This window comes from Hemiscyllium ocellatum, chromosome 45 (genome assembly GCF_020745735.1).
Source record: "Hemiscyllium ocellatum isolate sHemOce1 chromosome 45, sHemOce1.pat.X.cur, whole genome shotgun sequence".
Lineage (NCBI taxonomy): Eukaryota > Metazoa > Chordata > Chondrichthyes > Orectolobiformes > Hemiscylliidae > Hemiscyllium > Hemiscyllium ocellatum.
The window spans coordinates 3741080-3756095 of record NC_083445.1 but is presented as its reverse complement, the minus strand read 5'-3'; the positions used below and the strand labels follow the sequence as shown (position 1 = coordinate 3756095).

Sequence of the window (15016 nt, the reverse complement as noted above, 5' to 3'; positions counted from 1 at the left end):
AGCGTCTCTATGAAGGTGCTGACTATGACAGCTTTTAGGGTGGACCAAGCACTATGAGCACTCTGAGGCTCAATGTTGGTCATTGCTAGATTAGCTGTGAGGCACTACTTGAGTACGCCTTTTCTCTCAGGGTCTTTTAATCTAACATTGAGTCTCCTGTGGCACAGATTTGACTTCCACTCTCAGGCTAGGTTGATGGAAATGGTAGAGTCGAATAGTTGCTGATTGACACAGACCATTGCAATTCCTTGCTTGACTGATGATGTAGTTTATTAGGTGTTAATGTTTGGAACAGGAATGTTGCCATGATGTGGTCCACGTTGGCACCAACGATATAGGTAGGAAGAAGGGTGAGGATGTCAGACAGGCTTTCAGGGAGCTAGGTTGGAAGCTCAGAGTTAGAACAAACAGAGTTGTAGTCTCTGGTTTGTTACCCGTGCCACGTGATAGAGAGTCGAGGAATAGGGAGAGAGAGCAGTTAAATGCGTGGCTACAGGGATGGTGCAGGAGGGAGGGATTCCGGTTTCTGGACAACTGGGGTCCTTTCTGGGGAAGGTGGGACCTCTATAAAAAGGATGGGCTACACCTGAACCTGAGGGGCACCAGTATCCTTGGGGGGAGGTTTGCTAGTGCTCTTTGGGAGGGTTTAAACTAACTCCGTGGGGGCATGGGAACCAGGACTGTAGCTTTAGGGTACAGGACCTTGAGTGTAGGGAGGTTAGGAATAATGCAGTGATCTCTAAGGAGGGTGCCTGTAACCAGAAGGGTGGATTGAAGTGTGTATACTTCAATGCCAGAAGTATAAGGAATAAGGTAGGTGAACTTGCAGCGTGGGTTGGTACCTGGGACTTCGATGTTGTGGCCATTACAGACACGTGGGTAGAACAGGGACAAGAATGGCTGTTGCACGTTCCAGGGTTCAAATGTTTTAGTAGGATCAGACATGGGGGTAAAAAAGGGGGAGGCGTGGCATTACTTGTCAAAGATAGTATCACAGCAGTGGAATGGACGATGGAAGAGGACTTGCCATCTGAGGTAGTTTGGGCTGAGGTTAGAAATAGGAAAGGTGAGGTCACCCTGTTAGGTGTTTTCTACAGGCCTCCTAATAGTCCTAGAGAAGTAGAGGATAATATTGCGAGGATGATTCAGGAAAAGAGTGAAGGTAGCAGGGTGGTTGTTATGGGGGACTTTAACTTCCCAGATATTGACTGGGAGAGCTATAGCTTGAGTTCATTAGATGGGTCGGTGTTTGTACAATGTGTGCAGGAGGGTTTCCTGACACAATATGTCGACAGGCCAACAAGAGGGGAGGCTATATTGGATTTGGTTCTAGGTAATGAACCAGGCCAGGTGTTAGACTTGGAGGTAGGTGAGCACTTCGGGGACAGTGACCACAACTCGGTGACTTTTACTTTAGTGATGGAGAGGGATAATCGTGCGCCGCAGGGCAAGAGTTATAGCTGGGGGCAGGGAAATTATGATGCAGTGAGGCATGACTTAGGATGTGTGGATTGGAAAAACAGGCTTCAAGAGAAGAACACTAATGAGATGTGGGGATTGTTCAAGGAGCAGCTACTGCGTGTCCTCGATAGGTATGTACCAGTCAGGCATGGTGTAAAGGGCCTTGTGAGGCAGCCGTGGTTTAGTAAGGAATTGGAGTCCCTTGTGAAAGGGAAGAAGGCGGCATATGTAAAGATGAGGCGTGAAGGTTCAGTAGGGGCGATTGAGAGTTATAAGGTAGCCAGGAAGGAGCTAAAGAGGGAGCTAAGAGAAGCGAGAAGGGGACATGAAAAGTCTTTAGCTGGTAGGATTAGGGAAAACCCAAAGGCTTTCTATAGGTATGTCAAGAATAAAAGGATGACTAGGGTAGGTATCGGTCCAGTCAAGGATAGTAGTGGGAAGTTGTGTGTGGAGGCGGAGGAGATTGGAGAGACATTAAATCAGTACTTTTCATCAGTATTCACTCAGGAACAGGACACTGTTGCTGATGTGAATATGGAATCACAAATAATTAGAATGGATGCCCTGGAAATATTCAGAGAAGAGGTTTTGGGAATATTGGAAAGGATGAATATAGATAAGTCTCCTGGACCTGATGGCATTTACCCCAGGATCCTATGGGAAGCTAGGGAGGAGATAGCAGAGCCATTGGCCTGGATTTTTATGTCGTCATTGTCAACGGGAATAGTACCAGAGGACTGGAGGATAGCGAATGTGGTCCCATTGTTCAAGAAAGGGAGTAGGGATAGCCCTAGTAACTATAGGCCAGTGAGTCTGACTTCAGTGGTGGGCAAAGTCTTAGAGAGAATGGTAAGGGATAAGATTTATGAACATCTGGGTAGGAATAACGTGATCAGGGATAGCCAGCATGGTTTTGTGAAGGGCAGGTCGTGCCTCACAAACCTTATTGAGTTCTTTGAGAAGGTGACTAAGGAAGTGGACGAGGGTAAAGCAGTAGATGTTGTGTATATGGATTTTAGTAAGGCGTTCGATAAGGCTAATGCTAAAACTACGGAGGTATGGCATTGAGGATACATTAGAGGTTTGGATTAGGAATTGGCTGGCTGGAAGGAGACAGAGGGTAGTAGTTGATGGATTATGTTCATCTTGGAGCGCAGTTACTAGCGGTGTACCACAAGGATCTGTTTTGGGACCATTGCTTTTTGTTATCTTTATAAATGATCTAGAGGAAGGACTTGAAAGCTGGGTAAGCAAATTTGCGGATGACACAAAAGTCGGTGGAGTTGTGGATAGTGAGGAAGGAAGTGGTAGGTTACAGCGGGATATAGATAAGTTGCAGAGCTGGGCAGAAATGTGGCAAATGGAATTCAATGTAGCTAAGTGCGAAGTCGTTCACTTTGGTAGGAATAACAAGATGATGGATTACTGGGCTAATGGTAGGCTACTTGGTAGTGTGGATGAGCAGAGGGATCTTGGTGTCCATGTACACAGATCTCTGAAAGTTGCCACCCAGGTAAATAGTGCTGTGAGGAAGGCATATGGTGTACTGGGCTTTATTGGCAGAGGAATTGAGTTCCGGAGTCCTGAGGTCATGTTGCAGTTGTATAGGACTCTGGTGAGGCCTCATCTGGAGTATTGTGTGCAGTTTTGGTCGCCATACTATAGGAAGGATGTGGAAGCTTTAGAACGAGTGCAGAGGAGGTTTACCAGGATGTTGCCTGGAATGGTAGGAAAATCTTATGAGGAAAGGCTGAGGCACTTGGGGCTGTTCTCATTGGAGAAGAGAAGGTTTAGGGGAGATCTGATAGAAGTGTATAAGATGATTAGGGGTTTAGATAGGGTAGATACTAAGAACCTTTTACCGCTAATGGAGTCAGGTGTTACTAGGGGACATAGCTTTAAATTAAGGGGTGGTAGGTATAGGACAGATGTTAGGGGTAGATTCTTCACACAGCGGGTTGTGAGTTCATGGAATGCCCTGCCCGTATCAGTGGTGAACTCTCCTTCTTTATGGTCATTTAAGCGGGCATTGGATAGGCATTTGGAAGTTATTGGGCTAGTATAGGTTAGGTAGGATTCGGTCGGCGCAACATCAAGGGCCGAAGGGCCTGTACTGCGCTGTATCCTTCTATGTTCTATGTTCTATGTCTTCTGCTTGTCCTTCTGGTGGAACAGAATGTTTGTTATGATGAGGTTACATTTTAGGCACTTGGCCAGGACGTGGACTCTGTTGGAGCTTGTTTTTCTTACAACTACCTTGCCAAAAATGCCTTTCCAAAGGTTTGTGTCCCTCCCGACTCTTACATTGAAGGTGCTCAGGAGAATCAACTTGTCTCCCTTCATCACCTGAGATAGTAATTGGTCAAAGATGGTGTGGAATGCCTTTTTTGCCACGTCCATTGCATCTAGGGCCAGGATTAAGCACAGATGACTGTGACATATTGCTTTTCACTGATCACAGTGAGCCACAGGGTCACGAGACGTTCATGTACCCCACAAGGAAATTCAGTGAAGCATGTGACCATTTCATTTCTTATGATGAAGCTGACCTCATAGAGATGGTGTTCTTCTTCTGGGGGGTTTGCTATTCTCGAAGAAGGTGTAACCATCTCCTTGTTCCTTAAGCTGGTCTTCTCCTGTTAGTCACGTCTCGTCCAGGCCAGTGATACCGATATAGCAGTTCCCGAGTTCCTGAGCTATGTTAGCAGTGCGATGTTTACATTGGGGTTGTCCATAAGGGTCCTGACATTGCAAGTCCTAAAATTTATTTGGGTGGGGTTGGTGAAAGGAGGTGAAAGAAGATGATTCTTTCAATGTGGGATGGTTGTTACTGACCAACAACCACAATCCAAGCAGAGTCTGGTCTTGACAGAGTGGCAGGGAAAATCTGCAATGACTGGAGACCTGGCTCTGCAATAAGGTGATAGGGTATGTGCGCTAACGAACATTTATCTTCCACTAATTACCGAATGCCACCATGATGGAGTAGGAGGCAAAGACCATGACTGTGGCGACATGACAACGATTTTGTGTTGGACAGCTATCTGAACCAGAGGTCAGGGCACAGTCCCAGGCTGCTCACCACCTGAAATCCTGTGGCAACAGATTAAGGATCAAGTCAAAATGGTGCAAAATGAGCTGGGAAAGCCTGGCCTGGTGGAGGTCAGAGATGTGATTGCTGGGGATTTGCCTTGAGCCAACCTTGGCTGACCTGATTGGATTTTAAAGTCGTTATTTGAATATATCTGAGATGGATAGATTCTTTAAATTCGTAACATTAAGGTTACAGATCAGACGTTACCTCATTGAATGGCAGAATGGGCTAAAGGGACTTGAGGAGTAATAGGGTACTGTTTAAAATTTTCTGTTCGTAAGTACAGTGTGATTTGCTGTTAAGATAGCAGCAAAGTAGGATGCTCCAGTCGGAGCTCCTCTGCTCCACCTATTCTCTTCTTTTTTCTCTTTTCTTGAGTGTTCTTTTTTGAAATTTAACTTGGAGGGGAATGGATGAGGTGACTCCTGGATCAGAGGTTGATGTGGGAGGTGAGTCCCGGACTGAAGGTCGTCACAGGGAGGCAAGGCCCTTGCAGACGGGAGGTGAGGCCTCAGGTCTTGAAGCCCAGTGTGGTGCGGAGATTTGGCCTGATGTAGTCTGGAGGCTAGGGACCAGCACAGATTGGGGCAAAAGGGCTGTAAATAGGTCACATTTTTTTCTCTTTATCCTTATGCTGGGATTTTATTTATTATTCTTTCAATTGTATCAAACACTTTAAATATCTGTGCCTAGGTATCTTGTACGTAAGGTGGCGCCATAAGCGGTGACATTGCAAACTTTTTGCTGCACTCATTCGAGTACACGCAACAATAAAGCTAATTCAATTCAACTGATATTCTTCTAAATTTTAGAATTGTTGATCTGAAAATAAACATGCCTTGTTGGAATTTCCAGTCTCTATGTGCAACTGCTGTGAGTTCACTGACAGGCAGCAATCTAAACTGGTGTTTTGCAGCAACACTGATCCTTGGGTGCTCCTGCTCAATTTCAGAAAATATCTTTCATTTGAACTGCAGAAGTAGAGGTGGGGACTTATTTTAGAGTTATTTAATCTTGTGCATCAATCAGAAAATTTTAGAAAGATTTCTGAAAGTTTTGGACATTTAATTATAATGAGAAAATAAATTCTCTCTCACCTGCATGCCAATTATGGCATAAATGAAGAACAACATTGCGATCAGGAGACAGACATAAGGTAACGCCTGAAAAATAGAATCAATTACCCATTCCATTCAATTCTCTAAATATCTCAAAAATCAAGCATTATCCATCTCTCGAACAAAATATTTGAAGTTTCACAAACATACTGACTAATTTGTTTCCATCTTGATGCTGAAAACTATCAGGTGAAATCACATGCTAATATTCTGATATTGGGAATGGAACACCTTTAATACTGGCCACATATTTACCAAGTTGTGCCTTTCGGGTGGGGTTCTTGACATTTCCAAGATAAAGGCTGGCTTGATAGGCAGCGAGCCTGATAAATGGGAAAACCTGTGGAAGAGATGGCTAGAGGATCACAAGGAGAAGTGATCATGGGGTGGCCTGTTGGTGTAGTTAGGAGATCATGCTGGAATTTGTGGGTACAGACTTTTGGAGTGTCGTTGGTGGAAGAGATCACAAGGAGGATTGAGGATTATGGAGGTATGAATTAGAGGAGGGAGTTCATAAGATAACTTGTTAGGCCTGGAGAAAATGTTTCTTCAGGGCTGCAAATGGACTTAATTGATGGAGTCAGCCCTTCATACCTTATATTTTACCCGTTCCATTTCCAGAGGCAAGGGAACCTGACAGACAATAGTTAAGAATAGATAGAAGTTCTGCTAAGGTGGATATAACTTGCCTCCTGGGTGCAGGTTGGTCACCTACCACCTTTTCCTCCTTTAAAACCCAAAATGGCTGATTTGAGCTGGTTTGGATTTGGATTAAGATTCCTTTTAAAAAAAATTGTATCATTTATTTTCCCATCCAACTCATATTTGTCCATTTTAGAATTTAAAATTACTCTGCGATGTTAGGGCCTAGTTTTTCCAAATAAGATGCAATGATTGCATACAGAGTTAAAGGTCATTCTACTCCAACGCAAGCTCAAAATATGCCTCCCATCAAGGGCACTTGTGTGGCATTTCTCTCCAGTGACTATCCAAGGAATAGTCTGAAGAACATAACTTTCTGCATGTACTTTTTGAGGTGAACTTCTATCCAGTCAGATTGAGACCGTTCAACCATTGAGTTCTAAATTCGAAGCAAACTTTCATTTTTTCAGCTTGTAATGGATTTGAACCTAGTTCCTGAAAAGGGAAAAAAAAAGTGTCTAATCTACTATGATGCCTAGTTCCTTCACCAACATATATTTAATATTTGAGGGACTGACATGAAAACAGAACTGTTATGCGTCTCACCTTAAAAGACTGGACAAATGTCCACAGTAAGATACGGATGGTGTAACCCTGTCTCAGAAGCTTGATAAGTCGAGCAGCACGGAATAGCCTTAGAAAGCTCAGGTTGATAATATTTTTCTACAAAAGTGAGATCAATGGACAAATAGGATAGTTAAAGATGAACGCCTGCTCCTTCCTTAGTTGCATTTGACAAAAATGGCACTTAAAAAGACTCCCAAAAAACAAGTCTAGCCATCATCCAATCATGGAAGAGAATGGGTTTATTTGTCAAAATATATATAAACTATATGTATATATATTTATAACACAACCAAATGCACTGTTCTTGGATATAGGAAGCTATAATGCGGAGTCTACTTGCATGTAAATGCATGACATTTTCAGAGTTTGCGAATATGCACAGTTTACAGAACACTCTGCAGAGATGAAACAATTTAAAATGATGATTTACATGTGTAGACTCCACTAAGCATGCACAGGCACCAACTGCAAAAAGCAAAAAATGTAGTTGTAGTCCTTGGTAAGAACTGTGGGACAATAATTGGTGCTCTTGAAACACATGCAGCAAATGTACATTTCATTAATGCAAGAGCTTGACTTCATCAATGGTATGAAACCAGTTATCAAATACCCACAGAATGACAAAGTCAAACAAAAGGTGGGAACACGTAAAATATATATGATCAAAATAAAGCCTTCAATCTAACCAGTGGCTCTTTGTTTACATGTCTTTCTTTTTGTGTTTTTTAAAATTTTGGTCTTACCTAGGATCGTGAATATGTTATTATCCAGCCATTATATTGTTTCTTTATGGAGATTGTCTAGTCAAACCCTTTAGCAAACAGTAAAGAAAGGAAAAAGCAGCGAGACTATAATTCTTGGGCAGAAACATTCTCGTGGTCTGGTCAACAGGATATATAGTGCTAAAGGATGATGCAGTAACTTATTGGCCAGGGCCCACTCCACTGTTGTGACAGATTTTGTAACCAAGGAAAGGATTTCACACTGGGCAGATGATAACATCATTGAGTACTGGTTTCTTATGAGCGAGATCTTCAACATCATTATGGATCAGATTCAACTCAAATCTTAAAAGATGAAAACATTAATCCATTACTCAAGTTACCCATTCTACCTGTGAAATTTTGTGGTGCATTTTCAGAACCCACGGCCAAGTCCTTTTGGTTATAATGTAAGTCTATTGCTTTTCGTGACCTGATTATTGAAAGAAGGACTTGGTGATAGGGGAGATGGCATTGACATTGAAAGGTAAGTTTGAGAGATGGAAAGTGGATTTTAGAAAGGAGGAGCTGAATCAAAAATGTGATTGAGAAGCATCCTATAGAGCATGATGATCCCTGAAGGACTACAACTTCGTTGTTGAGTAAAAAGGTATTTAATGGATGATATAAAAATATATATTCTGGAGCTTTATTGGTTGTTTTTGAGGACAAAGTGAAATATTGCTGAACCTTCCTCTGTAAATTTAATAAACTTTAATGAGACTTCACTATGCAGAAGATAAAACAAAAATGCCACAACCTTGTTGCACTAAATGAACTTTTTATCATTACTAAGTAAATAACTAAGGGAACCAATTTTTGAGGTTTTGCAAGGGAGCATTAAGGTAAATGAAGAGGAGGCTGGAGGGCACAACAAAATCCGAAGCCATGCCAAAAATCACAGTGCAAGAACGCAACAGCAATTCACAATTCAGTGCTATACATGCAAAGGGTACTTAGTTTGTGTATGCATTAGGCTCAAAAAAATTACAAACCAACCGTGGTCTATATGTAGATGTTGTTGATGGATGATTGTAATTGGATTGCATTGGGATTGATTTGCAACCAGTTTTAAAATTAGTTGGCATGGACACACAGACGGATACATGGATGGACACATGAATTTCATAGTGCATTTTGATTGGATGAATTATTTCAGGAGGCGTTGTGCCAAAAAAGCACAGATTAAAGACAGCATGTGAAAAGACAAAACAAGAAATACATCAATCATTATCGGCAGTAATTTTTCTTTTAACGGCAATGATCTATATCAAAGTACAACAGTGATAGACTGGTTCAGCCAGGAATGGTGCACTCTAGCTGTACATTCCGATCAGGAAAGTGCAATGAATATATAAGTGAATATACACAACTTATGGCTTGCACTTTGCTTCTTTGTTTTTGCATTTGTCATCATTATTTTCATCGGCAGCTTGCAATGTAACTATACAAAAAGTGCCCATTTGCAGTGATGTTAAGGATTTTCTTAGTTCTTGTTATAATTTGGATTAGAAAAATGGGCTGGATTTTGCAAGGAGTAGCAATCTCACAGAATGCCACTCCACCCTTTCTTTTTTTAATGAACAGAAGACTCCAATTAGGGCTTCTTCAGAAACGTGGAGCTGTAATTCCATTCTGACAGTTCTGTTACAGTGCAGAAATACTGGGGAAAGGCAAACTATATCCCCTTTTCATAGCAGTCAGCTATCATACTCTGAAATGTAAAGGTCCAGAATCACAAGCAATCACTTTGACAGCTGCTGTCAAATCCAAAATACGTAATGCAAGTGTCAGATTAGGGTCCTAGGAGGGTAGGGTGCTAAATGGGTCAGGCTGCTAGGGTGTTAGGTAGGGATAGGATGCAAGGTCGGTAGGAGGTAAGATATTGGGGACAGGATGCAATGCATGTAGAATGCCAACTTGGCAGGGATTGGAGTGCCAGGGGGATACAGGCAGGTAGGTAAGGGGTAGATTATCAGGAGGGTAGCATGCCGAATTAGTGGGGTGCCAGGATGCAAGGTAGAAAGGTGGGGCAGGTGATGTTTGGGGTAGGTAGATGTGGGTTGGAGAGGGAGGGGGAGAGTGGATGTCAGTCTGGCAGCAGGGGACCTGAACGGGAAGAGATTGGTAGCAGACTGGGTCTGGAGCGGGTCCAGAGTGGAGGAAGGGGCCATTGGGTCCATGTGGGATGCAAAAGGTGTCAGGTTGTGGGGACAGGGGAGAGAGGGCGGTGTTAGGTCCGAGTCTGAGGTCAGTGCCTGGGGTAGATATAGTTTTTTTTATTATTCATTCATTGCTGGCTAGGCCAGAATTTATTGTCTATTCCTAAATTAAATGTTGGTGATGCATGTGCTCAGTACAGGGTCAGTTAAATACTTAACTCAGTAAATAGACTATCTATTTAATAGTCTAACTTTTTCTGAATAACTATTATTTTCTCTGGACCCTTCTGAAATTTCTGATTTAAATGGAGATTTTCAGAGGGTTCCAAGTACAGGGGTATTGCATGGCAGTATTTTAAATTTCCTGAGCAATTTTTCAGAGTCTGCTACAATGGGGATTCCACAGGGTCCTCATGTTCAACTCATGTATATGCTGGAATAACAACTGCTTGGACATCAAAAAGTCCCAGGCCAGCAGGTAAACAAATTCCAACTAATAGGAGTGAAACAAAAAGGGCTCAAAAATGATGTTAAGAGGGTACTGGCAATATTTCAAGGGAGGTGATAAAACAATTGGATTGTTTTGGAAGTCCAGCATACTATTGTGCCTGATAATACAGAGATCGTTAATAAACATTTGGTTTAGGTCCTAACACCCACTCTATTACAGCAAACTAATTCCCGTTGTAGTTCCTGGTTTCTGCACAACACCCAAGTGGTTGGACCAATCTTTCACTATTCAACAACAAGCAGGCATCCAGCAAAATATCCAAATTGGATTTTTTCCATCCACCACTTTTATGTGCAGAACAATAATAATTGAACAGAAGTTTGGCAAACACCATCTTTGTATCTACAAACCAAAGATAAAAACACCACAAGGCTATTTAAACACAATATCATTCTAAGACAATTATTATATAGTTCTTCACTCTCCCAAATATTTTTCCATTAAGGCACTAACTCTTTATGTTTAAGTCTTTCACCTGTAAGCTATAAGAGTATGATGGAAAGAAAATGAGAATAGCTAAAGTGTTTTGATCTAGAACAGTACATAACAGCGCTCTCTGTTTCTGCCATTCTCCTGTTAAACAGAACCAGGCAAGTTTACTTCTTCCTCTTATAAAATATATTATTTTTCAAAGTTCGATAGAAATCAAAGTTTGAAAAGGGATCAATTGTACTTTTCTTGGATAATAAAAAATACTAGTCCATGTGATCTAGTGTCATTTGATCTTGAAACAGTATCAACAGAAAGAAAGCTAAGCTATTAATATTAAGTTGCTAGACATAAAGGACAGCTGCAGGCATGAATGAAAACCACAAGAAGAAGAGTTGGAAGGTTAAGATGATCAGCACACAGATGCTGGCAAAAAGGAACACAGAGACACAAGAAAAGCAGCATGGAGATTTCTTCTGAGGAGATGTAGTAAATCACTCACGGGAAAACATTTGGCTTAGCAGAAAAGGAGACAGAAGTTCTTCTCAAGTGAGCTAAAGAGTTCTAAATCATGAAAAGCTGCGTGAATAATCTGGTGATACCTATTTCTCTCAGAGGTGGGCAAACCATGAACCAGATAATCAGCTGTGCAATACATTGCATTGTATAGCCATATTTCATTTCTGTTGCTCACACCAGCATACCACAGCGTTTTTCTCAGGAAATGTTTTGCCAATTTGTTCTGATTGGTTTGTGCTGGACTGTCATAATAAAGAGAAAAAAAAAACCTGAATGATCTACATCCAAAACTGTGAAGGGTAAAGTTGGATTTAATTGTACGGTTCTGTGCATTTCTATCTGGTCTCTGATCACATTTCAATCTCTTTAAATGAAACAGCTACAAAAACTTGTTGGGTGCATCCTTTCCTATACCAAGTCCTGTACATCCATCATTTCTATCATTGCTAACCTGAATAAAGCCTTAGTCCTCTAATGCCTCCAACTCAAGATACTTGATTTTGTGTTTAATTTCTTCTGTGGTCTCTCTTCTCCCTAATGCAATGCCAACTCATCAAATTTTGTGGTTTTAATTCTGGTCTCTAGCTCATTCCATCTGTCCTTTTGCCCACCACCCCTTGCCTTACAGTACCTCAATTCTACATTCTGTGACTTTCTTCATAAAATATGGAATTGATTGCAAAGAATTATCAATTTTATCCTGCATCACTGCTCTCTCCCCATAACCCTAGCTGTTGGGAAGGGAGTTCCAGGATTTTGACCCAGTAACAATGAAGGATTATTAATATAGTACCAAGTCAGGATGGTGTGTCGCTTAGAGGGAAATTTGCAGGTTGTGACGTTTGCAATTGTCTGTGAGGTGCTCAAGGTCATCTGTTTGGAAGGTGTTGTTAAAGGAGCCTTAGTCTGGGGACATGAGCTCAAATCCCACATGGCAGTTGGTTAGAATTTTAAATCAATTAATAAATGTGGAATTGAAACTTAATCATGGTCAGTAATGGTGACTTCCCTATTGGCCCTCACAAGGGTATCATAGTAATTATATGATAATAAACAACAGCAATGGAGGATTCAGCAATGATAATGCCATCATATATCAAAGGGAGACGGTTGGATTCTTTCTTGTGGAAGATGGTTGTTGCCTGGCACTTGGGTAGGATAAACATTACCTATCAATTATTAGCTCAAGCTTGAATATGTTCAGGTTTTACCACGTATAGAGTCGGAATGCTACAGTTTCTGAGGAGTAACAAATGTTGCTGAACATTAATGTTCCCATTTACAACCTTATTACTGATGGAAGGTCATTGATAAAGCAGCCAAAGATTATTGGATCTAGATGTTACCCTGAGGAACTCCTGCAGTGAAGTTCTCAGACTGAGATGATGTCCTTCAACAACCTTAACCACCTTCCTCCGTGCCGGATAGTACTCTAATCAGTGACGATGTTCCCTCTTCATTTCTATTTATGTTAGTTTTATTGGTGTTCCTTAATGCCACACTATTTCAAATGCTACCTGGATATCCAGGGCAGTCACTTTCACCTCATGACTTCAGTGCTTCAGTTAATGTTTGGACCAAAGCTGTAATGAGGTGAATAGCTGAGTGGTCCTGGTGGTACCCAAACTGAGTTTCAGTGAGCAGATTATTGCTGAGTACATGCCACTTAATAACACTGTCATTGACCTTTTCAATCACTTTGCAAATAATCAAGAATAGAGTGATGTGGCAGAAATTGACTGGTTTGGACTTTTTGTCAACAAGATACATTTGGGCAATTTTCCATATTGCCAGGCACATGCCAATGAAATGGCTTGGCTAGTGACATGCCTAATTCTGGACCATATGTCTTTAGTAAATATGCCAGAATGTTTTCAAGATCCATAGCCTTTGCAGAATCTAATACCTTCAGCTGTTTCTGGACATCATTTGGCGTGAATTAAATTGCCAGGCACATCAATAGAAGATTGACAGAAATTATCCACTTGGCACTTCTGGCTTAAGATGTTTCCAATGCCTTGTCTTTTGCACTGATGTGCTGGGCCCCTTCATCATTTAGAATGGGGATATTTGTGAACCCTCCTCCATTGATAGTAGCTTAAATGTCCATCACCATTTAAGACTGGATGTGACAAGACTGCAGAGCTTGGATCAGATTCTGCTAGTTGGGCATTCCTTAGCTTTGTCTATTGCAGCTGTTTCCATAGTTTGACATGCATGTATTTCTGTGTTTTAGCTTCATTATATTGATTTCTCATTTTTATGTATGCTTGGTACAAGTCTTAGAACGTCTTATTGTACTCTTCATTGTACCAGGGTTGATCCCCAGCTTGATTGCAATGCCAAATCCTCTATTCCTCATTTTTGTGATTAAATTCTGAGCCTCAGTCAAAAACAGAAATAGAGATACATGGGAAATGGGGCTATAAGGATTGATGTTATGAGGTTGGGACACAGATATATTAAATGTAGAGAAAAAACATCTGACTGCACTGTACTTGATCAGGATATAATTGATACTGACACAGCGTACTTGAGTTACATTTTTCCTTCCTCAGAGCTAATATACCTTACTTCATCAACCTTATGATATCACCAAAAAAAATCATTTCACTCTGTTTTAGATATTTGTTTTCTTTAAAAGTGTTTTGCTACTAATGTATAGTTTTGAAAAAAAGTTAAATAAGATGTAGTCACAAATAAAATAAAATAGAAATGATTACAAAATTCTGATGTGGAATCGAGCCTTTCCTGTCAGAATGTTCAAGCCATGGAACCCTCTCCTGACAGATAAGACAGGTTGATCTCTGAAACATTTTTAAAATGTGATTATGTGCCATGATGTGACCAGAACTACACAATAGGAACATATGGAATTGCTTCAGGAAGACCTCAGGAATTATCACAACATTAGTGCGTCAGAAACAATCTGTCTCTTTCTTATCAAGACAGAAATTAAATTATTATTTATTAACTGCTACATCTAAAATGTTTAACATGAACATTTTTAAATATGTACTTACCCAAAATTCTGTCACTAATATATCAGTGACACTGCCCAGGACCGTGACAAAATCAAATACATTCCAAGCATCCTGAAAATAGTTCTGGAAAGCAAAAGGCAACACCATTAAAAATGTTAAATTCTGAAGTGATTTTCTCCCTCTTCCTGAGTGTGCCACCTTATATTGAGTTTTTGGTAACGCTAGTCCACCGGTGTATTCCATACTAATTCTTTATGTGTTAGCTCAGCATCAATTAGTCACACAATCATAGTCATAGAGCTGTACAGCACAGAAACAGACCCTTCAGTTCAACTCGTTCATGCCAACCAGATATCCTAAACTAATTTAGTCCCATTTGTCAGCGTTTGGCCCATATCCCTCTAAACCCTTCCTTATGCATATACCCATCCAAATGCCTTTTAAATGCTGTAATTGTACTAGCCTCCACCACTTTCTCTGGCAGCTCATTCCATACACCACCCTCTGCATGAAAAGTTGCCCCTTAGGTCCTTTTAAATTTTTCTCCTCTCACCCTAAACCTATGTCCTGTAGTTCTGGACTCCCTCAACCTAGGGAAAGGACCTTATTCGTATCCCTTATGATTTTATAAACCTTTACAAGATCACCCCTCAGCCTCCAATGCTCCAGGGAAAACATCCCGAACCTATTCAGCCTCACTCAAATCCT

At 41.1% G+C, this 15016-nt stretch overlaps 1 protein-coding gene across 1 annotated transcript in view; it reads right to left on the bottom strand.

Annotated features, from left to right (window-relative positions):
• LOC132835847 (voltage-dependent P/Q-type calcium channel subunit alpha-1A-like) overlaps positions 1–15016 on the bottom strand; it is a 518300-nt gene that overhangs the window by 109256 nt on the left and 394028 nt on the right. Inside the window, exons 33-35 of the mRNA XM_060854942.1 lie at positions 14348–14431; positions 6922–7038; positions 5653–5718 (exon numbers count right to left, since the gene is read on the bottom strand). Of these exons, the coding sequence (XP_060710925.1) occupies positions 5653–5718; positions 6922–7038; positions 14348–14431 (267 nt within the window). The remainder of the gene's footprint in view (positions 1–5652; positions 5719–6921; positions 7039–14347; positions 14432–15016) is intronic.